At 39.5% G+C, this 22,390-nt stretch overlaps 1 protein-coding gene and 1 pseudogene across 1 annotated transcript; one reads left to right on the forward strand and one right to left on the reverse strand.

Moving 5' to 3' along the window:
• Positions 6,670-7,576, forward strand: OR2O4P (olfactory receptor family 2 subfamily O member 4, pseudogene; annotated as a pseudogene).
• OR2T26 (olfactory receptor family 2 subfamily T member 26) lies at positions 11,076-16,882 on the reverse strand. The gene is made up of 2 exons (XM_002689044.3): positions 15,764-16,882; positions 11,076-11,194 (listed from the first exon to the last, which is right to left on the reverse strand). The coding sequence occupies exons 1-2, from the start codon at positions 16,708-16,710 to the stop codon at positions 11,137-11,139; spliced, it is 1,005 nt and encodes a 334-aa protein (XP_002689090.3). The 5' UTR covers positions 16,711-16,882; the 3' UTR covers positions 11,076-11,136.
• Between the last annotated feature and the right edge of the window lie 5,508 nt (positions 16,883-22,390).

The following is a 22,390-nucleotide window of genomic DNA, read 5'->3' on the forward strand; positions in this document are numbered from 1 at the left end:
ATTTCTCAGTCACTTTCTGTCCTTATCTGTCAGGTCTTCCCTCACCTGCTTCAGCACCTACCACCCCTATTCCTTTCCCCACAGTTCATCTTTCACTCTGACCTATAAATCTCAACAGAAACGGGTTAAAGCCAAGCAATATGCAAAGATTTAGTCCTCAGGGCAATGCATGAGCAAGTGGTGACCTGAGAAATCCCCTCACAGACTCTCCTCCAACTCTATAGCTCCAAATAAAAATATGTAGAACTAACCATTCAAGATGTTCTTCTGCTTCTTACAAAATCGATGAGCTCATGTCCCAGGTTTCTATCTCTAGTTGCAGAGCAGATATCCTGGGAGACCCAACTGAGCTCATAATGACCCCAGGGAATAGATAGAACCTCCACCTCAAAGAAGAAGCCAAAATTAATGACATGGCCTCAGGATAAAGTTCATTACCCATAGCCCTGGCTCTGAAAAGCACCCCAGACTCCCTTCTAAGCAAAGGAAGGACCCATACCTTGACATGTCCACCTACACTTCCCTCAGGACTCTTAACCCTCACTTCACCCATGGGAGCTAGGAGAGAATGTGATCACCAGTAAGTATCAGAGGGATTATCTAGCTACATTCCAGAAGTTTGGTCATGGATGATGAAGTGGTCCCTGGTCAGTTAACCTATGAAACTTGTACTCAAGTGACGTCCTATACCTTTATGGACTTGATTGTTGGTTTTTTGTTTCCATTCAAGAAGCTATATTTGTGCACTATGCAATGAAACAAAGAGCAGCCCATGAGGGAAGCAAAGGGTCTTTCTTCAGAGCTTTCGATAGCAAAAGGGTCAGCCACTGTTACTTGCATTTTGGCAGAGACACAAAGGCAGGCAGAAGAGTGGGAAAGCTTTGGGAAAGAGAAGCTCCACATGTGCCCTGAGTGCAGAATATCGCTGCGGTGAATCTGTTGGCATCTCATCAACAGCACCGATATTGGTAGGGTACATATTTGGCTTTTTTTGGTTGGCCTTAACTTGGAAGTGGGGCAAAAAATTAGGGAAGTTGTCAGTTATTAAACGAGCCTTAGACATTTGGGGCCTATTTTTACAGAAGTGATTGTTAAGCTTCCTATATTGTTACCCAAGTGAACACTCTATCTTCTACAAGACTGCCTTCCTGGCTGGACTGTTTATGATTGACAAGAGGGTTGATTTCCTTGGCAAGTTCTTGCAGTTTGTGGGTCAGAGTTCTTTTTTTATATATGGTCCATTGTCTGCGTATTCAATCTCTCAGCAGCTCTAAATGTGAATATCACATTGCTGCATTTTAATATGAAAACTGTTAAGAGAGAGTTCTAAGAGTTCTCATACAAGGAAAAAAAATTTGTATTTATATGAGATGATAAGTAAAGTTAATTAAATTTTGTGATAATCTCATAATGTATTTACATCAAATCATTATGCTGTACACTTGAAACTTATACAGTGCTACATGTCAGTTATATCTCACTAAAACTGGGAGGAAAAAAGAACACTCACCATAAAGAAGGTTCTAAAAATGCTGGAAAAAAAGGAAGAAAAAAAAAAGAAAAAGTATGGGTATATACAATGGGTTACAATTCATCCATTAAAAAATAAGAAATCCTGCCATGTGCAACAATACAGATGAATTTTGAAAGCATTCTGCTAAGTGAGATAAAACAGACAGAGAAAGACAAATACTCCATGATCTCACTTATATGTAGAATCTAAAAACAAAAACAAAACCCCTCATAGAAACAGTTTCTAGCTGGGAGGTGGTGGGTAGGGGACATGATGATTCATCATTCAGATCACAGTCATCTGCATATCTGAGGTTATTGATATTTCTCCCGGCAATTCATTCAGCTGCTTCAGTTGTGTCCAACTCAGGAAGTAAGGATTCTATCTTCCTTGATGATTACATTTCAAAGAGATGGATTTTAGATCCTTGAAAAGACATTCCTGATTCAGAAGTTTGGTTAGAGATTATTTTACTTTAAAAAGATTGATCAGATCAGATCAGATCAGATCAGTCGCTCAGTCGTGTCCGATTCTTTGCGACCCCATGAATCGCAGCACACCAGGCCTCCCTGTCCATCACCAACTCCTGGAGTTCACTCAAACTCACGTCCATCGAGTCAGTGATGCCATCCAGCCATCTCATCCTCTGTCGTCCCCTTCTTCTCCTGCCCCCAATCCCTCCCAGCATCAGAGTCTTTTCCAATGAGTCAACTCTTCGCATGAGGTGGCCAAAGTACTGGAGTTTCAGCTTTAGCATCATTCCCTCCAAAGAAATCCCAGGGCTGATCTCCTTCAGAATGGACTGGTTGGATCTCCTTGCAGTCCAAGGGACTCTCAAGAGTCTTCTCCAACACCACAATTCAAAAGCATCAATTCTTTGGCGCTCAGCCTTCTTCACAGTCCAACTCTCACATCCATACATGACCACAGGAAAAACCATAGCCTTGACTACACGAACCTTTGTTGGCAAAGTAATGTCTCTGCTTTTAAATATGCTATCTAGGTTGGTCATAACTTTGCTTCCAAGGAGTAAGCATCTTTTAATTTCATGGCTGCAGTCACCATCTGCAGTGATTTTGGAGCCCAGAAAAATAAAGTCTGACACTGTTTCCACTGGTTCCCCATCTATTTCCCATGAAGTGGTGGGACCGAATGCCATGATCTTCGTTTTCTGAATGTTGAGCTTTAAGCCAACTTTTTCACTCTCCACTTTCACTTTCGTCAAGAGGCTTTTTAGTTCCTCTTCACTTTCTGCCATAAGGGTGGTGTCATCTGCATATCTGAGGTTATTGATATTTCTCCTGGCAATCTTGATTCCAGTTTGTGTTTCTTCCAGTCCAGCGTTTCTCATGATGTACTCTGCATATAAGTTAAAACAGGGTGACGATATACAGCCTTGACTAACTCCTTTTCCTATTTGGAACCAGTCTGTTCTTCCATGTCCAGTTCTAACTGTTGCTTCCTGGCCTGCGTATAAATTTCTCAAGAGACAGATCAGGTGGTCTGGTATTCCCATCTCTTTCAGAATTTTCCACAGTTGATTGTGATCCACACAGTCAAAGGCTTTGGCATAGTCAATAAAGCAGAAATAGATGTTTTTATGGAACTCTCTTGCTTTTTCTATGATCCAGTGGATGTTGGCAATTTGATCTCTGGTTCTTCTGCCTTTTCTAAAACCAGCTTGAACATCAGGAAGTTCACGGTTCACATATTGCTGAAGCCTGGCTTGGAGAATTTTGAGCATTACTTTACTAGTGTGTGAGATGAGTGCAATTGTGTGGTAGTTTGAGCATTCTTTGGCATTGCCTTTCTTTGGGATTGGCATGTAAACTGACTTTTACAGTCCTGTGGCTACTGCTGAGTTTTCCAAATTTGCTGGCATATTGAGTGCAGCACTTTCACAGCATCATCTTTCAGGATTTGGAATAGCTCAACTGGAATTCCATCACCTCCACTAGCTTTGTTCGTAGTGATGCTTTCTAAGGCCCACTTGACTTCACATTCCAGGATGTCTGGCTCTAGGTCAGTGATCACACCATTGTGATTATCTAGGTCGTGAAGATCTTTTTTGTATAGTTCTTCTGTGTGTTCTTGCCAGCTCTTCTTAATATCTTCTGCTTCTGTTAGGTCCATACCATTTCTGCCTTTATCGAGCTCATCTTTGCATGAAATGTTCCTTTGGTATCTCTGATTTTCTTGAAGAGATCCCTAGTCTTTCCCATTCTGTTGTTTTCCTCTATTTCTTTGCATTGATCGCTGAAGAAGGCTTTCTTATCTCTTCTTGCTATTCTTTGGAACTCTGCATTCAGATGTTTATATCTTTCCTTTTCTCCTTTGCTTTTCACTTCTCTTCTTTTCACATCTATTTGTAAGGCCTCCCCAGACAGCCATTTTGCTTTTTTGCATTTCTTTTCTACGGGAATGGTCTTGATCCCTGTCTCCTGTACAATATCAAGAACCTCATTCCATAGTTCATAAGGCACTCTATCTATCAAACCTAGTCCCTTAAATCTATTTCTCACTTCCACTGTATAATCATAAGGAATTTGATTTAGGTCATACCTTAATGGTTTAGTGGTTTTCCCTACTTTCTTCAATTTAAGTCTGAATTTGGCCATAAGGAGTTCATGGTCTGAGCCACAGTCAGCTCCTGGTCTTGTTTTTGCTGACTGTATAGAGCTTCTCCATCTTTGGCTGCAAAGAATATAATCAATCTGATTTCGGTGTTGACCATCTGGTGATGTCCATGTATAGAGTCTTCTCTTGTGTTGTTGGAAGAGGGTGTTTGTTATGATCAGTGCATTTTCTTGGCAAAACTGCCCTGCTTCATTCCGTATTCCAAGGCCAAATTTGCCTGTTACTCCAGGTGTTTCTTGACTTCCTACTTTTGCATTCCAGTCCCCTATAGTGAAAAGGACATCTTTTCTAAAAGGCCTTGTAGGTCTTCATAGAACCGTTCAACTTCAGCTTCTTCAGCGTTACTGGTTGGGGCATAGACTTGGATTACTGTGATACTGAATGGTTTGTCTTGGAAACAAACAGAGATCATTCTGTTGTTTTTGAGATTGCATCCAAGTACTGCATTTCGGACTCTTTTGTTGACCATGATGGCCACTCCATTTCTTCTGAGGAATTCCTGCCCGCAGTAGTAGATATAATGGTCATCTGAGTTAAATTCACCCATTCCAGTCCATTTCAGTTCGCTGATTCGTAGAGTGTCGACATTCACTCTTGCCATCTCTTGTTTGACCACTTCCAATTTGCCTTGATTCATGGACCTGACATTCCAGGTTCCTATGCAATATTGCTCTTTACAGCATCGGACCTTGCTTCTATCACCAGTCACATCCACAGCTGGGTATTGTTTTTGTTTTGGCTCCATCCCTTCATTCTTTCTGGAGTTATTTCTCCACTGATCTCCAGTAGCATATTGGGCACCTACTGACCTGGGAAGTTTCTCTTTCAGTATCCTATCATTTTGCCTTTTCATACTGTTCATGGGGTTCTCATGGCAAGAATACCAAAGTGGTTTGCCATTCCCTTCTCCAGTGGACCACATTCTGTCAAATCTCTATAGCTTATCAATCCCTGGGCTTCCCAGGTGGCACTAGTGGTAAAGAACCCGTCTGCCAATGCAGGTAGACGTAAGAGACACGGGTTCAGTCCTTTGTTCAGGAAGATCCCCCAGAGGAGGGCAGGATACCCCACTCCAGTATTCTTACCTGAAAAATCCCTTGTATAGAGGAACCTGGTGGGTTACAGTCCATAGGGTCGCAAAGAGGCACAACTAAAGTGACTTTGCACGCATTCACTTACCTTATCAGAGACATAAGGAAGTTACAATTATACTTCTTGTAAGTAATTGCTAAGGAAAGAGGGAGGTAGGAGTCTTTTCCTTTGTTTTCAAGTTGGTTTGTCCTTACATCTATTCCCCCCTTTCCCACCTCCTCTCTTTCTCTCTCTTCACACCCAAGACTCACTGCTGCTGCTGCTGCTAAGTCGCTTCAGTCGTGTCCGACTCTGTGCGACCCCATAGATGGCAGCCTATCAGGCTCCACCATCCCTGGGATTCTCCAGGCAAGAACAGTGGAGCGGGTTGCCATTTCCTTCTCCAATGCATGAGAGTGAAAAGTGAAAGTGAAGTCGCTCAGTCACGTCCGACTCTTCGCGACCCCGTGGACTGCAGTCTACCAGGCTCCTCCATCCATGGGATTTTCCAGGCAAGAGTACTGGAGTGGGGTGCCATTGCCTTCTTCGCGAGACTCATTAGAGGAAGAAATTTTCCTCTACTTGTCTAGGTTTTCCAGGATGGTCTAAGAATTAAATTCACCTGATACACATTTACTGGAGAAAATCAAACACAGGTTTAATAACTTTCGTATGTGGGAGAGACCCAAGAAAAGTGATTAACTCACCAAAAGGACAAAAGTGACAATGAAAGTCCCTCAGTCCGACTCTTTGCGACCCTATGGAAAGGACCTCACCTTAAATACTATTTTGGCTTTCAATACAAAAGAGGATGTTGGCGATCGTGGTTTGTGACTATTCACATGGTGATGAAAAAGCAAATGTTTGGTAAATAAATGTTTGCTGGGCTATGCAGCGACAATGGGAAACTGAGTGGCCTCTGATCTCTAGGCCCTCCCTAGAGTCTGCTCTCACACACAGGTACACTGAGTCCATGTTCTTTGCAGATTTCTCTTTTGGTACTCTTTTAGGTACTTGGGGTGAAAGTCAGTTTCTTCTTTAGTCTTTTGGGCCTTGATTATTTTCAGCTCTAAGTAAATCCATATGCTAAGGAGAAATTTGGGGGTGACAAATTTTATTTTCCATATCTTTTTAAATGTATATTCCCTTTGCCTAAATCTACAGCTATTCACCTGTTATTTAAAGCTCCTCTCTCTCCCTTTCATTCTCCGACTCTCCTCCTCTGAGGGCCTGCTTCTTAGTCTTTCAAGAGAAATAAGATCAAATCCTGCTTGATAATCACTGATGTCAACTGAGACGAAATGAATTTTCATGGCAGGAGGAAAGGATGGGGCTATATCAGAGATCTGAGGTAGAAATGGAAGATGGTTATTTTCCTTATGTGATGGAATTGTCTGGTAAGTTATATTGTTTTTATGCTTGCTTTTTCTTCCCTCAGGGTCAATGCCATGAACATCTGGAATGACACCTCCCTATCAGAATTTATCCTTTTGGGTCTGTTCAGCTACTCATCATATGACTTCTTCCTTTCCCCCTTGTCCTTCTGGCCTCTGCTACTGCCCTGGCTGGCAACATCCTCTTCCTCCTGCTCACTCAGGCTGACAGGCCACTGCACACCCCCATGTACTTTTTTTTCAGCCAGCTCTCTATCATGGACCTGACCATGATGGGTACAGTGGTGCCCAAGATGGCAGCCAACTTTATCTCAGGAAGTAACTTCATGTCTCAGGGCGGCTGTGCCACTCAGGTCTTCTAAATAGTCAGTGCTTCTTCCTGGCAGTCATGGCCTATGACAGGTACATGGCTGTGTGTCACACCCTGCGATAGGTACCCTGTGCCCATGAAATGGAAGACTTGCTATCTGATGGCCTGGCATCCTGGGTGAGTGGAGTAGCTGATTAACACGGGCATGGTCTTCAGCTTCCCCTACTGTGGCTCTCTCAGATGGACCACTTCTTCTGTGAGTTTCCTACCCTACTGCACCTCTCTTGTGCAGACACATCCCTCTTCGAGGACCTCATCTATGCTTGCTGTGTGGTCATGCTGCTGTTGTCCCTGGGGGTCATTGTGGCTTCCTATGCCTGGGTCCTCACTGCTGTGATTAACATGACCTGCACTGAGGGGAAACAGAAAGCTCTGACCACAGCTTCTTTCACCCAACTGTGGTGCCCTTACCCTGGGGGAGCCATCTTTAGGTACATGCAGAAAGCCTCTGCTAGGACATCAGTGGGAGAACGAGCCACCTTCATCTTCTATACCATCTTTACCCCAATGCTCAACCCACTTATTTACAGACTGAGTAACATGGAGGTAATGAGAGCCTGGAAGAAAGTTCTAGGGACATGGAGAATGTAGTCATGTCCACCCTTCTGGGTTTTCCTCTCTTGATTTTGTCTTTCCTCTGCAATCTCAAGTCTTCTTGTGGCTCAGACTTCCTCCTCAGTACAAATCGGGGCCTTGTGCCTAGTTGGGTTGAGGCTACAAGCCGAGCAATCTGAAAATGTTTGGATACAAGAGGTCAGTGTAACAAATGATAAGTGATCAGTATCACAATGAATCTTTCCTCCATTGAGCACCACTCTCCACGCAATAAAGGACTGTAGATATATTATTTACCTTTTCCCCAGGTTTGCTAGGGAAAGTCTGTCTTCTGAACTGCATGTTAAAAGTAAGCAAGGAGTAGAAAGAGATTCAAAACTCATTGTCCACTGAAATGAGGTGCAAAGATCAGAGGTGGCCTGAGATGTAGAAACTGTGAAACTTGGACAAAGTTACTTCATTCTCTGGGCTTCACTTTATCATCTACATCAACATTGTTGTCATTCATTTGCTCAGTCGCATCTGACTCTGCAACCCCATAGTCCACAGCATGCCAGGTTTCCCCATCCTACACTATCTCCCAGAGTTTGTTTAAACTCATGTCCATTGAGTCAATGCACAATCCAACCATCTCATCCTCTGTCACCCCCTTTTCCTCCTTCCCTCTGTCTTTCCCAGCTTCAGGGCACCATATATAGTGAAGTCTCTCAGTCATGTCAGACTCTTTGCGATCCCATGGACTGTAGCCTATCAAGCTCCTCTGTCCATGGGATTTTCCAGGCAATAGTCCTGGAGTGGATTGCCATTTCCTTCTCCAATGCATGAAAGTGAAAAGTGAAAGAGAAGTTGCTCAGTCGTGTCTGACTCTTCGTGACCCCATGGACTGCAGCCTACCAGGCTCCTCCGCCCATGGGATTTTCCAGGCGAGAGTACTGGAGTGGGGTGCCATTGCCTTCTCCGATAAAATGAGTAACTGCATTTAACATACTGTGCACTGTTAGCTCTTTGTTAGTTCTTTCTATTAAAAATGCATATATATTTTAATAATAACATATTCCTTTAAAAGTGATGAACAATTTTGTGCCATTTAAAGGAAGCAAGTTTTCAGGTGGTTCTTTATAATGTCAATGAGTTTTTGGGTAGATGTATTATAGACCAACATGTGTGCTGCCCAACATTTCATTCTGCAACCTCCCTAGTGTCCAAGGGGACTTGGTCCTGGTCACTCCTTCCTCCCACTTCTCACAGACACAAGTTTCTAGTTGTACTAGACCATCCCCACACCACATCTCCTCCCTCTCCCTTATGGGCTCCATTGGAAGCTATGAGTAGGTGGGCATCATCACACACCCCTAGCCCAGGATCAGACCTCCTGTGCACCTGCAGGGACGATGAACCAGGTGGACAGGCAGTGCTGATGACATGAGAGCTGTCTGCCTTGTTGAAGTCAAACAATTGTACCTTCACCACCAGCCCCAGGTGAAGGGACAGTTCTCCAGCAGAAGGACCCTCTTGCCTGGAGGGATTGATCATTGCGGGGATCAGCCCTGGGGCTGATCATGACCACCTCCTCCATAAACCAGGGTTCCACCCAGTGTGTGGGGTTCTGGGACCTTCACCTCTGCTCTCCTCAGCTTAAGCGAGGCTTACCTTAGCCAAAAGGTGCAAGTTCCACAGGTGAAGAGGTTTCTGTACAGATCTTCCTCTATTTACCATGCAGTTAAGTATGGATAAATGTACTCTAGTTGAAAATAGTGTAAATTGAAAATGCATTTAATACATCAGAACTACATGTCACTGCCCAGTATTGTGAGAGAGTTTTGTACCTTATATCACAAGCTGGATTCAAGATTGCCAGGAGAAATATCAGTAACCTCATGTATGCAGGTGACACCACGCTTATGGCAGAAAGTGAAGAAGAACTAAAGAGCCTCTTGATGAAAGTGAAAGAGGAGAGTGAAAAAGTTGGCTTAAAACTCAACATTCAGAAAACTAAGATCATGGCATCTCGTCCCATAACTTCATGGAAAATAAATGGGGAAGCAATGGAAAGAAACAGTGACAGACTTTATTTTGCAAAAATCACTGCAGAATGTGAGTGCAGCCATGAAATTAAAAGACACTTACTCCTTGGAAGGAAAGTTATAACCGACCTAGACAGCATATTAAAAAGCAGAAACATTACTTTGCCAACAAAAGTCCATCTAGTCAAAGCTATGGTTTTTCCAGTAGTCATGTATGGATGTGAGAGTTGGACTATAAGGAAAGCTGAGTGCTGGAGAATTGATGCTTTTGAACTGCTTTTGAACTGTTGGAGAAGACTCTTGGGAGTCCCTTGGACTGCAAGGAGGTCCAACCAGTCCATCCTAAAGGAAATCAGTCCTGAATATTCATTGGGAAGACTGATGCTGAAGCTGAAACTCCAATACTTTGGCCACCTGATGCGAAGAACTGACTCATTTTAAAAGTCCCTGATGCTGGGAAAGATTGAAGGCGGGAAGAGAAGGGGACAACGGAGGATGAGATGGTGGGATGGCATCACCGACTCAATGGACATGAATTTGTGTAGACTCTGGGAGTTGGTGATGTACAGGAAGGCCTTGCATGCTGCAGTCCATGAGTCGCAAATAGTCGAACACGACTGAGAGACTGAACTGAACTGAACTGATCATTATCCTGGGAAAATTACAAAATTCAAAGTTTGAACAGTTTCTACTGAAGGCATATTACTTTCATACCATCGTAAAGTTGAACCATTTTAAATCTCACTACTGTAAGTTGGAAGGGCTTCCCTGGTGGCTCAGCGGTAAGAAACCCACCTGCCAATGCAGGAGTCATGGCTTGGATTCCTGGGTCAGGAAGATCCCCTGGAGAAGGAAATGGAAACCCACTCCAGGATTCTTGCCTGGGAAATCTCATGAACAGAAGAGCCTGGTGGCATCCATGGGGTCACAAAAGAGTTGGACATGACTTGGCAACTAAACAACAACAACAATAAACTGTAAAGATGTCTGGGGACATCTTTGTATATCTATAGACAATTAGATGGACATGAATGTATCAAGTGATTTCCAGGTGTCAAGTCCCACATGAAACTCCAAAATAGTCCTACTCTGATGTCACTTATGTCTTTGTGGGAGAAAATTGATGATCAAAGCTATAGGAATGGTATGAATATTGATGCCTCCATTTTCCTTTTTTCTTTTGCCTTTTTCTTCAATAATGAAGTCTCAATCTCATTATCTGTTTATCTTTGATTTTCTTTCAGTTTCTTTCAGTTTGAATATGATATGCCTAAAGTTTAGGACTTGTTTTGGTGTGTTTGGGGTATTCATTTTTTTATTGAGGCATACTTGACATATCACATTATATTACTTTCAGATGTACAACATAATGATTTAATATTTGTGTTTATTGCAAAACAATCACCACAATAAGTATAGTTAACATGGGTTACCATACATAATTTCAATTTTTCTCTTCTGATGTGAACTTTAAGATCTACTCTCTTAGAAATTTCAAATATGCCATAAAATACTATTAACTATAGTCATTATTAACCATGCTGTACATTACATCCCAAAGATATATTTATTTTATAGGTTGTACATTTTGACCCTCTTGAAACATTTTGCCAACCTTTCCGAATCGCCTCTGGCAACAACCAGTCTCTACACTTTATCTGTGACTATATTTTTTCTCTTTTTTTAGATTCCACATATAAATGAGATCATCAAGTATTTGTCATTCTCTGTCTGACTCATTTCATTTAGTGTAATGTCCTCAAGGTTCATCCATGTTGTCACAAATAACAAAATCTTCATCTTTCTTCTGGCTGAATAACATTTCGTGTTATTTACATAGGTATAACATTCCGTTATATGTATATATGTGTAAATATTTAAATAACATGGAATGTTATTTACATATATATGTAATGACATTCAACCAGTGTGGAATGACATTAATACCAATTTTATAACATCAGATCAGATCAGATCAGTCACTCAGTCGTGTCCAACTCTTTGCAACCCCATGAATCGCAGCACGCCAGGCCTCCCTGTCCATCACCAACTCCCGGAGTTCACTCAGACTCACGTCCATCGAGTCAGTGATGCCATCCAGCCATCTCATCCTCTGTCGTCCCCTTCTCCTCCTGCCCCCAATCCCTCCCAGCATCAGAGTCTTTTCCAATGAGTCAACTCTTCGCATGAGGTGGCCAAAGTACTGGAGTTTCAGCTTTAGCATCATTCCTTCCAAAGAAATCCCAGGGCTGATCACCTTCAGAATGGACTGGTTGGATCTCCTTGCAGTCCAAGGGACTCTCAAGAGTCTTCTCCAACACCACAGTTCAAAAGCATCAATTCTTCAGCGCTATATATACAAATAACATGTGTACATATATATGTATATATACATATCATATTTGCTTTATCCAGTCATCCATTGGTAAACTCAGGCTGTTTGCACATCTTGGCCATTATAAATAATGTTGCAGTGAAGAAGGTGTGTAGATATCTTTTTGAGTTAGTGTTTTCATTTTCCTTGGATAAATACTCAGAAGTTGAATTGGTGGATCATAATGTCATTCCACTTTTAATTTTTTGAGGAACTCCGTTACTGTTTTCATAGTGGCTGCATCCTCTACATTTCCACCAACAGTACATGAGGGTTCCCTTTTCTCCACATCATTGCCAACACTTGGTATTTCTTGCTTCTTTTTTAACAACCATACCAATGGGTGTGAGGTGATAGCTCATTGTGATTTCAATTTGCATTGTGATTTAATTTGGTGATTAGAAATATTGAGAACCTTTTCATGTGCTGGTTGCCATCTCTATGTCTTCTCTGGAAAAATATCTCTTCATATCCTTTTGCCCATATTTTAAATGGTCTCTTTGGGATTTACTGCTATTGAGTTATATGAATTCTTTATATAATTTGGTTATTAATCCCCTATCTAATATGTAATTTGAAGATATCCCTCCCATTCATTAGACTGTTTTTTCTATTTGTTTATGGTTTTTCTTGCTGTGCAAAATGTTTTTAGCTTGATGGAGTCCCACTTATTTATTCTTGCTATTCTTTGTTTTTAGTGTCACATTCAAAAAGTGATTTCCAAGACTAATGTCAAGGATCTGCTTCGCCATGTTTTATTCTAGGAGTCTTGTGCTTTCACATCTCCCATTTAACTCTTTAATCTACTTTGAGGTAATTTTTGTGTATGTTGTAAGATAATGGTTCAGGTTCATACTATTACATGTGGTTTTCCAATTATTCCCACGACATTTTTTTTTTTTTTTTTTTACTTTTTGGTCATGCCACATGGCATGTGGGATCTCAGTTCCCCAACAAGAGATGGAACCTGCACTCCCTTCATTTGAATAGGCGAGTATTAACCACTGGACTGCCAGGGAAGTCTCCCCAACAGTGTTTATTGAAGACACTACCTTTTACATCTTTGTTTTCTTGGTTCAAAATATTATCTTGTAAACAATTTTCTGAATCTATTAAGATAATCATTGATTTTATTCTTCATTTTATTAAGATGACATATTACCTTGATTTACTTGTAGATGTGGCACAATCTGTGCAACCCTAGAATAAATCTCAGTTGATCATTGCATATGATCTTTTAAGTGTATTGTTCCATTCAATTTGAAATACTTTGTTAAGTATTTTTTTCATCTATATTTATTTATTAGGGCTATTGGCATGCCATTTTCTTTTCTTGTGGCATCTTTGCCTGGTTTTGGTAGCAGGGTGACACTGATCTTATAAGTAAATTGAAAGTGTCCCCTCCTCTTTTGTTTTTTGGAAGAGTTTGAGAAGGTTTGGTATTAATTCTTTTTTGAATGTTTGGTTCCAGACTGCTTTTGCTCAGAGATTTTGATTATAGTGATATTATATTGATTCAATCTCCTTACTAATAATGAGTCTATTCAGATTTTCTTTTTTTCATGTTTTAGCCTTGATTATATGTTTCTGGAAATTTATTCAGTTTCTCTGGGTTGTCAAATCAATTTGTTTATAATTGTTCACACTTTCTGGTACTCCATATTTCTGTAGTGTCATAGTACTGTGTTTGTTTCCTTTCAGACTTTATTTGAGCATTCTGTTTTTACATTGGTGTGTCTAGGTAAAGGTTTTTCCATTTAGTTTGTCTGTTTATAGAACCAGTTCTTGGTGTCATTGTTTTTCTATTGTCTTTTTAACTCTATATAATTTATTTCAGCTCTATTCATTATATTTTCTTCAGTATATTGTATTTTTGGCTCATTTGTTCTTTTTCTACTTACTTGAGTTATAAAGTGAGATTGTTTATATGTGATTTTTCCTGTTTTCTTTTAAATGTAGACATTTATTGCTATGAACTTTCCTCTTAGAATTCCTTTTGTTGCATTCCATAAATTTTGGTTGTTGTGTCTCTTTTTATTTTTCTTTCATGGTATTGTTGATGATTCTTTTGATTTTTTCAGGTGTTTTTTTTTTTAATATAAATTTATTTATTTTAATTGGAGGCTAATTACTTTACAATATTGTATTGGTTTTGCCATACATCAACATGAATCTGCCACGGGTATACATGTGTTCCCCATCCTGAACCCCCCTCCCACATCCCTCCCCGTACCATCCCTCTGGGTCATTCCAGTGCATCAGCCCCAAGCATCCTGTATCATGCATTGAACCTGGAGTGGCGATTCGTTTCATATATGATATTATACATGTTTCAGTGCCATTCTCCCAAATCATCCCACCCTCGCCCTCTCCCACAGAGTCCAAAAGACTGTTCTATACATCTGTGTCTCTTTTGCTGTCTCGCATACAGGTTTATTGTTACCATCTTTCTAAATTCCATATATATGCATTAGTATACTGTATTGGTGTTTTTCTTTCTGGCTTACTTCACTCTATATAATCGGCTCCAGTTTCATCCACCTCATTAGAACTGATTCAAATGTATTCTTTTTAATGGCTGAGTAATACTGCATTGTGTATATGTACCACAGCTTTCTTATCCATTCATCTGCTGATGGACATCTAGGTTGCTTCCATGTCCTGGCTATTATAAACAGAGCTGCGATGAACATTGGGGTACACGTGTCTCTTTCCCTTCTGGTTTCCTCAGTGTGTATGCCCAGTAGTGGGATTGCTGGGTCATAAGGCAGTTCTATTTCCAGTCTTTTAAGGAATCTCCACACTGTTCTCCATAGTGGCTGTACTAGTTTGCATTCCCTTCAACAGTGTAAGAGGGTTCCCTTTTCTCCACACCCTCTCCAGCATTTATGGCTTATAGACTTTTGGATAGCAGCCATTCTTACTGGCATGAAATGGTACCTCATTGTGGTTTTGATTTGCATTTCTCTGATAGCTTTCATCCTTCTTTATGGTCCTACTTTCTCATCTGTACATGATTACTGGAAAAACCATAGCTTTAAATATATGGACTTTTGTCAGCAAAGTGATGTCTCTGATTTTTAATACACTGTCTAAGTTTGTCATAGCTTTTCTTCCAAGAAGCAAGTGACCTATTCAGCAAACTCTAAGTTACTGTCATTGCTGAGTTTAAATGCATCACAAATCAAGTTTCCCAGAAGCAAAGTGAGATAGACTTTGCATGCAGAAACTTTATTGGAGAATCTTCTCAGTATGAAGACCTATAAAATGGAAAGTTAGCTAAGGAAGCAAAACTGGATACAGAGAGAAGTGGTCTATGATGCCTATGTGTAGTGCACTGGAGTTGGGGAACTCTGGGGAGCTCTGGAGTTGGATGGGCCATCAGAGTCAAACTGAGGCAAGGTAGTCAAGCCTTTGTAATCCTCCATTGACCTCTCCAGGCATCCTCCACTATCCCAAGGAGAAGCAAGGCCTAGGGCAAGATGTCTCTTCTGAGCTATGGGCAATTGCTTGAGAAGAACACAGCTGAAAGCTTCCACCTGTCAACTCTTTCAACAACCATGGAATGGAGGATGTGTGTCTTCTATTCTTATAACTCTGTCAGCCCAACTTTTTGTCCAAATTGTCACACTCACCATGAACATGATAGATTGAGTTGATGTCTAAATTTGACTAACCTTAATCAGAGAATGACTTTTATTTTTAGTATGGCACATTCATATCTCTTCCAATGAAACTACAGTTGGTTGGGTCAGATTTCCTGGCCCCAGAGCACATCTCCAGGTGCTAAAACCAACCTAGTTCTGCCCAACACCACAAGAACACCTCCCCAGAAGTTTCTTGAGAGCACCAGCCACTTCCTTGTTCCTCAGGCTGTAGATAAGTGGGTTGAGCATAGGGGTAATCATGGTATAGAAGGCAGAGACCGCCTTGTCCTGCTTGGAGGAATGATAGGCCTGAGGCCGCATGTAGGTGATCATGGCAGCCCCGTAGAAGAGAGACACAGCTGCCATGTGAGAGGAACAGGTAGCAAAGGCCTTCTGCCGACCTTCAGCAGAACGCATGTGGAGCACAGTTATCAGGATCCTCAGATATGAGGCAGAGATGACAGAGAAGGGCAGGAGCAGCATGAGGACACAGCACACATAGATCATAGTCTCATAGAGGGAGGTGTCAGCACAGGCCAGCTTGAGCACTGCAGGGACCTCGCAGAAGAAGTGGTCAATCTCTTGGGAGCCACAGTAAGGGAATCGTAGTGTAAAGACAGCCTGGATCAGCCCGTCCACCAGGCCAAAGAGCCAAGACCCTGCCACCATGAGCCAGCAGACATGGCGGCTCATGACCACCGAGTACCTCAGTGGGTTGCTGATGGCCACATAGCGATCATAGGCCATGAAAGCCAGCAGGAAGCACTCATCCCCCAGGAGGGTGAGGAAGAAGAGGATCTGGAGCCCACAGCCTGTGAAGGAGATGGAACCATGGCCCAGGAGATAGTCGATGGCCATCCGTGGTACAATGGTGGAGATGAGCATGAGGTCCATGAGTGACAGCCAGCTGAGGAAGAAGTACATGGGGCTGTGGAGACGGGAGTCAGTGTTGATGAGGAGGATCATGAGCCCATTGCCAGAGAGGGCCACCAGAAACATGGCCATGATGATGGAGAAGAGGAGGAGGTGCAGTGGTGAGTGTGTGAAGAGGCCCAGGAGGATGAAGTGGGAGATGAGAGTCTGGTTTCCCAAGAAAGCCATTGTTCCTTCAGAGGGATGTGCCATAGAGAGGACTGGGATCTGGAAGCAGGAGGTTTGTGTTCAGTGCCATAATATGAAATCATTGCAAATTTTTCCAATATGTTGCCCTCTTTAAACGTTATTTGATTTAGAATAAAAGAAAAAATATCCTAACAGAAATGCAGGATACTTCTGTTGCCTTTACTTTTAAATCTTTCTGCACACAATTGAGAAGCCTGTCTTAACCATTATTATTAAAGTAAACATTGCTCTACTTCTGCTAGGATTGGTCTGTACTCCAATCCACAGATGCTTCTCCTATAGAGTTCTGGGCAGGCCTCACTAAAGGATTTCTTTTTCTCCAGAAAAGACCTAAAGCAGCAAAGACATTAACAACTGTGTGAACTGAGCATTTTTATGACCGTTATGAATCTCAATTTTCTTATCTTAAATTGGGATAACAGCTATCTTTGAAGTAATAGTAAAGGTTGAAGATGACAGCATAAGCAGTGTCTTGTAGCACAGAAATATTACTGATATTACTTGATCATTTCTCATGTGCCAAGCACAATGATGAGCACTCTATAATCATATTTAATCCTCATAACTACTTAAAATTATCATTTGCCCCATTTGTGAAATGGAGAAAGTGAACAAGTGGGGATTAAAATTTTTATAATCAACATTAGATGAGATATAGGAAGGTAAATATGAAACATGAATAAGAATTTATAGGAAAAAAAGTATGTAGAAGATGGAACCTTAAAAAAACTTTTTAAATACACCTCAGACTACACAGTTCTACTTATAAGAATTCATCTTACAAAAACATTTACACATATATGAAATGTTGTGTTGACAACAGGATTTGGTGTAGATTTGTTTATAGTGGAAGAAAGATCACAAAAGATCTAAATTTCTATCAATATAGGAAAAATTGAATAAACAATGGAATAATAAACTGTAAAAAAGAAGCAAAATGAGTTTGCTTTTTATGTGTTTATATAGAATTCTCCCCAAATAATATTGTTCTGTGAAAAAGGTACATGACAGAGCAGTTTATGAGCTATATTACATACTATATAATCACATGCCATAATTATATGTTATATATACCTATAGAAATTATGCTTTATGTTTTATAATCATATAATTATTCTATATTATACATCATATATCATGGAATACAACATAATATTACATTTTACTGATACATATTAAAAAAGAAATGAGTATGTGTCTGTATATATTTATATCTATAAACTTAGTGTAAAATCTCTGGAATTAAACAGAAGAGCTAGTAATGCTGCTTACCTCAGAGGAAAGAATGAGAAGAAGATTGCTGAGACCTAAGTTAGGGGCTTCCCAGGTGGCACTAGTGGTAAAGAACCTGCCTGCCAACGCAAGAGACTATAAGAGATGCAGGTTCAATCCCTGGGTTGGGAAGATCCCCTGGAAGCAGGCACAGCAAACCACTTCAGTATTCTTGCCTGGAGAATCCCACGGTTAGAGAAGCCTGGTGGGCTACAGTCCACAGGTTGTAGAGTCTGATGTGACTGAAGCAACTTGGCATGCCCACAAGTTAGGAAAAGAATCTTTATGGTATATGATTTTTACCTCTTAAATTTTACTCTTTGTGAGACAATATATACTTTTTATGGAGAAGGAAAGGGCAACCCACTCCAGTATTCTTGCCTGGAGAATCCCAGGGACAGGGGAGCCTGGTGGGCTGCCGTCTCTGGGGTCGCACAGAGTCAAACACAACTGAAGCGACTTAGCAGCAGCAGCATATACTTTTTAAAATACATAAATATAATATTGAGATGATAACCAACAACATTTGTCATGGAAATCGATCAAGTGATAACCAACATTCATTCACAACATGTTGTAGATGCTTAATAGATCTGGACATCTTACTGGACGAAGAACCAAAAAATTTTCAAGAGTAAAGCAATGTTTTACAGACCAGAGTAAAAAGTGAAACTGCCTTTTTAATTATCAGAATATATAAAGTCTGATACTGGTGAAGTAACAGGACAATTGACAAAAGTAACAAAAAAGAAGTGCGGGATCAGGCACGTATGTGTGAAAATTTTAAATTGGATTAAAATACCATAGTTTAATTTCTGTGAGTAAAGAATATTCAATAAATGATTTAGGGCAATTTTTCACCTGTTTGAAAAATCTTTAAAAATTAAGTCCATAATTGTACCTCTCAGTAAAACAAATTCCTGGAAGCTTAAAGATTTAAAGTGAGAAATTTATATTATTGGAAGAAATATGGGAGAATGTGTCTGTGCCCTTGTGGTAGGATTGGTCTCATTAATTACAGCAAAAGGAATGAGCAAATCTATAAACTATTATATATAATGATAAAAATCTATAATATAATATATTACCAAATACATATCCTTTTCATATTCAAACCATATAAACAATACCCACAAGTCAATAAGAAAAACAATGAACATGATGAGCAGTAATTCTCAGCAAATAGACTGCAAATAGCATCAATAAAATGACTTTATTTCACAAGTAACTAGAGAAACTCAAATTAAAAGAGAGATACACTTTTACATATCAGGGTGGTATAAAGCTTGGTAATGCTAAGTGTGGGGAGACAAGAAAATGAGAAATAAGTACATGTAATGTGCTGAAGGACACAGAATATAACAGTGGTTACTTCTGGAGAAAGGATTAAGACTGGGTAAGGATGGTGGTCAAAGAAGACTCTAGTTAAACCTGTGATGTTTGAATTTTTAATAATAAGAACATGTTCTTATGAAACTATCTCAAAAAACTGCAGAGGAATGAACACTTCTGAATTCATTCTGTGAGGCCATCATCAGCCTGATATCAAAACTAGACAAACATATCACAAAAAGAAAAAAATTACAGGCCAATATCTCTGATGAATACAGATGCAAAAATCCTCAGTAAAACACTCACAAACCAAATGCAACAATGCATTAAAAGGCTCATACACCATCATCAAGTGGCTTTTACCCCATGGATGCAAGGATTTTTCAATATTTTCAAATCAATCAGTGCAACACACCACATTAACAAATTGAAGAATAAAAATCACATGATCATCTCAATAGATACAGAAAAAAATTTAGTTAAAATTCAGCATCCATTTATGATAAAACTCTTTGGAAAGTGGCTATAGAGGGAAAATATTTCAACATAATAAAGGCCATAAATGACAAACACAACTAACATCATAATCAACAGTGAAAAACTGAAAGAATTTCCTTTGATCTGGAACAAGACAAGGATGTCCACTCTCACCACTTTTACTTAACATAGTTTTGAATGCTCTACCATATCAACCAGAAGAGAAAAATAAATAAAAGGAATCTAAATTCAGAAAGAAGTAAAACTGTTTACAGGTGACATGATGTTATACACAGGAAATTCTAAAGATACTACCAGAAAACTAGTGGAGCTCATCAGTGAACTCAGTAAAGTTGCTGGATACAAAATTAATATACAGAAATATGTTGTATTTCTCTATACTAACAATGAAACATCATCAAGAGAAATTAAGGAAACAATCTCATTTATCATCACATGTAAAAATGAAGTATCTAAGAATAAACTTACATAAGGTGGCAAAAGACCTGTACTGCAAAACCTATAAGACACTGATGAAAGACAGCACAAACAGATGGAAAGATATACCATGTTCTTGTATTGGAAGCATTGCTATTATTAAAATGACTACACTACCCAAGGCCATCCATAGATTCAATGCAATCTCTGTAAAATTACAGTGGCATTTTCCACAGAAGTAAAACTAGAAAAGTTTTTTAAAATTTGTATGAAAATACTAAGACCCCAAACAGCCAAAACAATCTTGAGAAAGAAGAATGAGGCTGGAGGAATTGTGCTTCCTGACTTCAGACTATACTACAAAACTACAATAATCAAAGCACTATGGTACTGGCACAAAAGCAGAAGTCTAGATCAATGGAACAGGATAGAAAGCCCAAAAATATGCCTATGCACTTCCAGTCAATTAATCTATGACAGAGGAAGCAAGACTCTATGATGAAGAAAAGATAGCCTCTTCAACAAATGATGCAGGGAAAACTGGAAGTCACATGTGACTTTATGAATGTTCTAATGAAGTTAGAACATTCTTTAACATTGTATGCAAATAATAAGCTCAAGTGGATTAAAGATGTAAGTTTGAGACCAGACAGTATAAAACAGAGGAAAATATAAGCAAAACACTCTTTGACATCAATTGCAGAAATATTTTTTGGCTGTGTCTCCTATAGTAATGGAAATAAAAACAAAAATAAACAAATAGGACCTAATTAAAGTTAAAAGCTTTTACAAAGCAAAGGAAATCATAAGTAAAAAGACACCCTGAGGGTTTCAGAATGGGAGAAAATATTTGCAAATGATGTGACAAATAAGGGATTAATTTCTAAAATAAGGAAACAGCTCATACAGCTCATTATATACATAAAAAAAATCAAAAAGTGGGAAGAAGACCTAAATATACAGTTCTCCAAAGAAGACATACAGATGGATGATAAGCATCTGCAGAGATGATCAATATTGCTAATTATTAGAGAAATGCAAATCAAAACTACAGTGAGGTATCACTTCACAGCAGTCAGAATGAATGGCCATTAATAAAAAGTCTACAAATAATAAGTGCCAGAGACGATGTGGAGAAAATGAACCCTCCTATGCTGTTGTTGGGAATGTAACTGCTGCAGCCACTATGGAGAATGATATGGAGGTTCCTTGAAATATTAAAAATAGAGTTACCATATGACCCAGGAATTCCATTCCTGGGCATATATCTGGAGAAAACCACAATTCATCTGGATATATGCACCCTGATGTTCATTGCAGCACCATTTGCAATTGCTAAGACATGGAAGTAAGCTAAATGTCCACTGACAGAAGAATGGATAAAAATATTTGGTACATATATATGTATATATATACAATGGAATATTAGCCATAAAAACAAATGAAATAATGCCTTTTAGAGCAACACGGATGGACCTAGAGATTATCTACTAAGTGAAGTATGCCAAAGACAAACATCATATGATATCACTTGCATGTGAAATTGAAAAAAATAATATAAATGAACTTATTTCCAAAACAGAAATAGACTCACAAACATAGAAAACAAACTTATGTTTATCAGAGGGGATAGTGATGGGGGGTGTGTGTGTGTGATATATGAGGAATTAACATATACAAACTACTATGTATAAAAGAGATGAACAAGGACCTACTGTATGGCACATCTTGTAAAAACCTATGATGGAAAGGAATCTGGAAAAAAATAAATATATATACATATAGCTAAATCACTTAACTGTATACATGACGCTAATATGACATTATAAATTAACCATACTTCAATATTTAAATGGTCAAAAAAATGGAAAAAAAAGACAATAAAATATCTTTAGATGAATGTTTCAAACAGAGTCCTTGTGACATGTAATTAAGTAATGAAGCTCAGATGTTTAGAATTTTGTATTGAATTAGAGGTAGGCAAAATGACTTCACCAGGCCTGCACAAAGAAAAGTGACAGAGGAAATCATGTAGATAGAATGACTAATGAATTTACTCTTATTTTAAATCATGACATTATGTCTTGAAAAGAGGTTTTTAAAAAGGCTTGTAGTCATTGCTTTTTTTGAATAATGTTATTGATTCTAAGACCTGTAACAATTC

Source organism: Bos taurus, chromosome 7 (assembly GCF_002263795.3).
Source record: "Bos taurus isolate L1 Dominette 01449 registration number 42190680 breed Hereford chromosome 7, ARS-UCD2.0, whole genome shotgun sequence".
NCBI lineage: Eukaryota > Metazoa > Chordata > Mammalia > Artiodactyla > Bovidae > Bos > Bos taurus.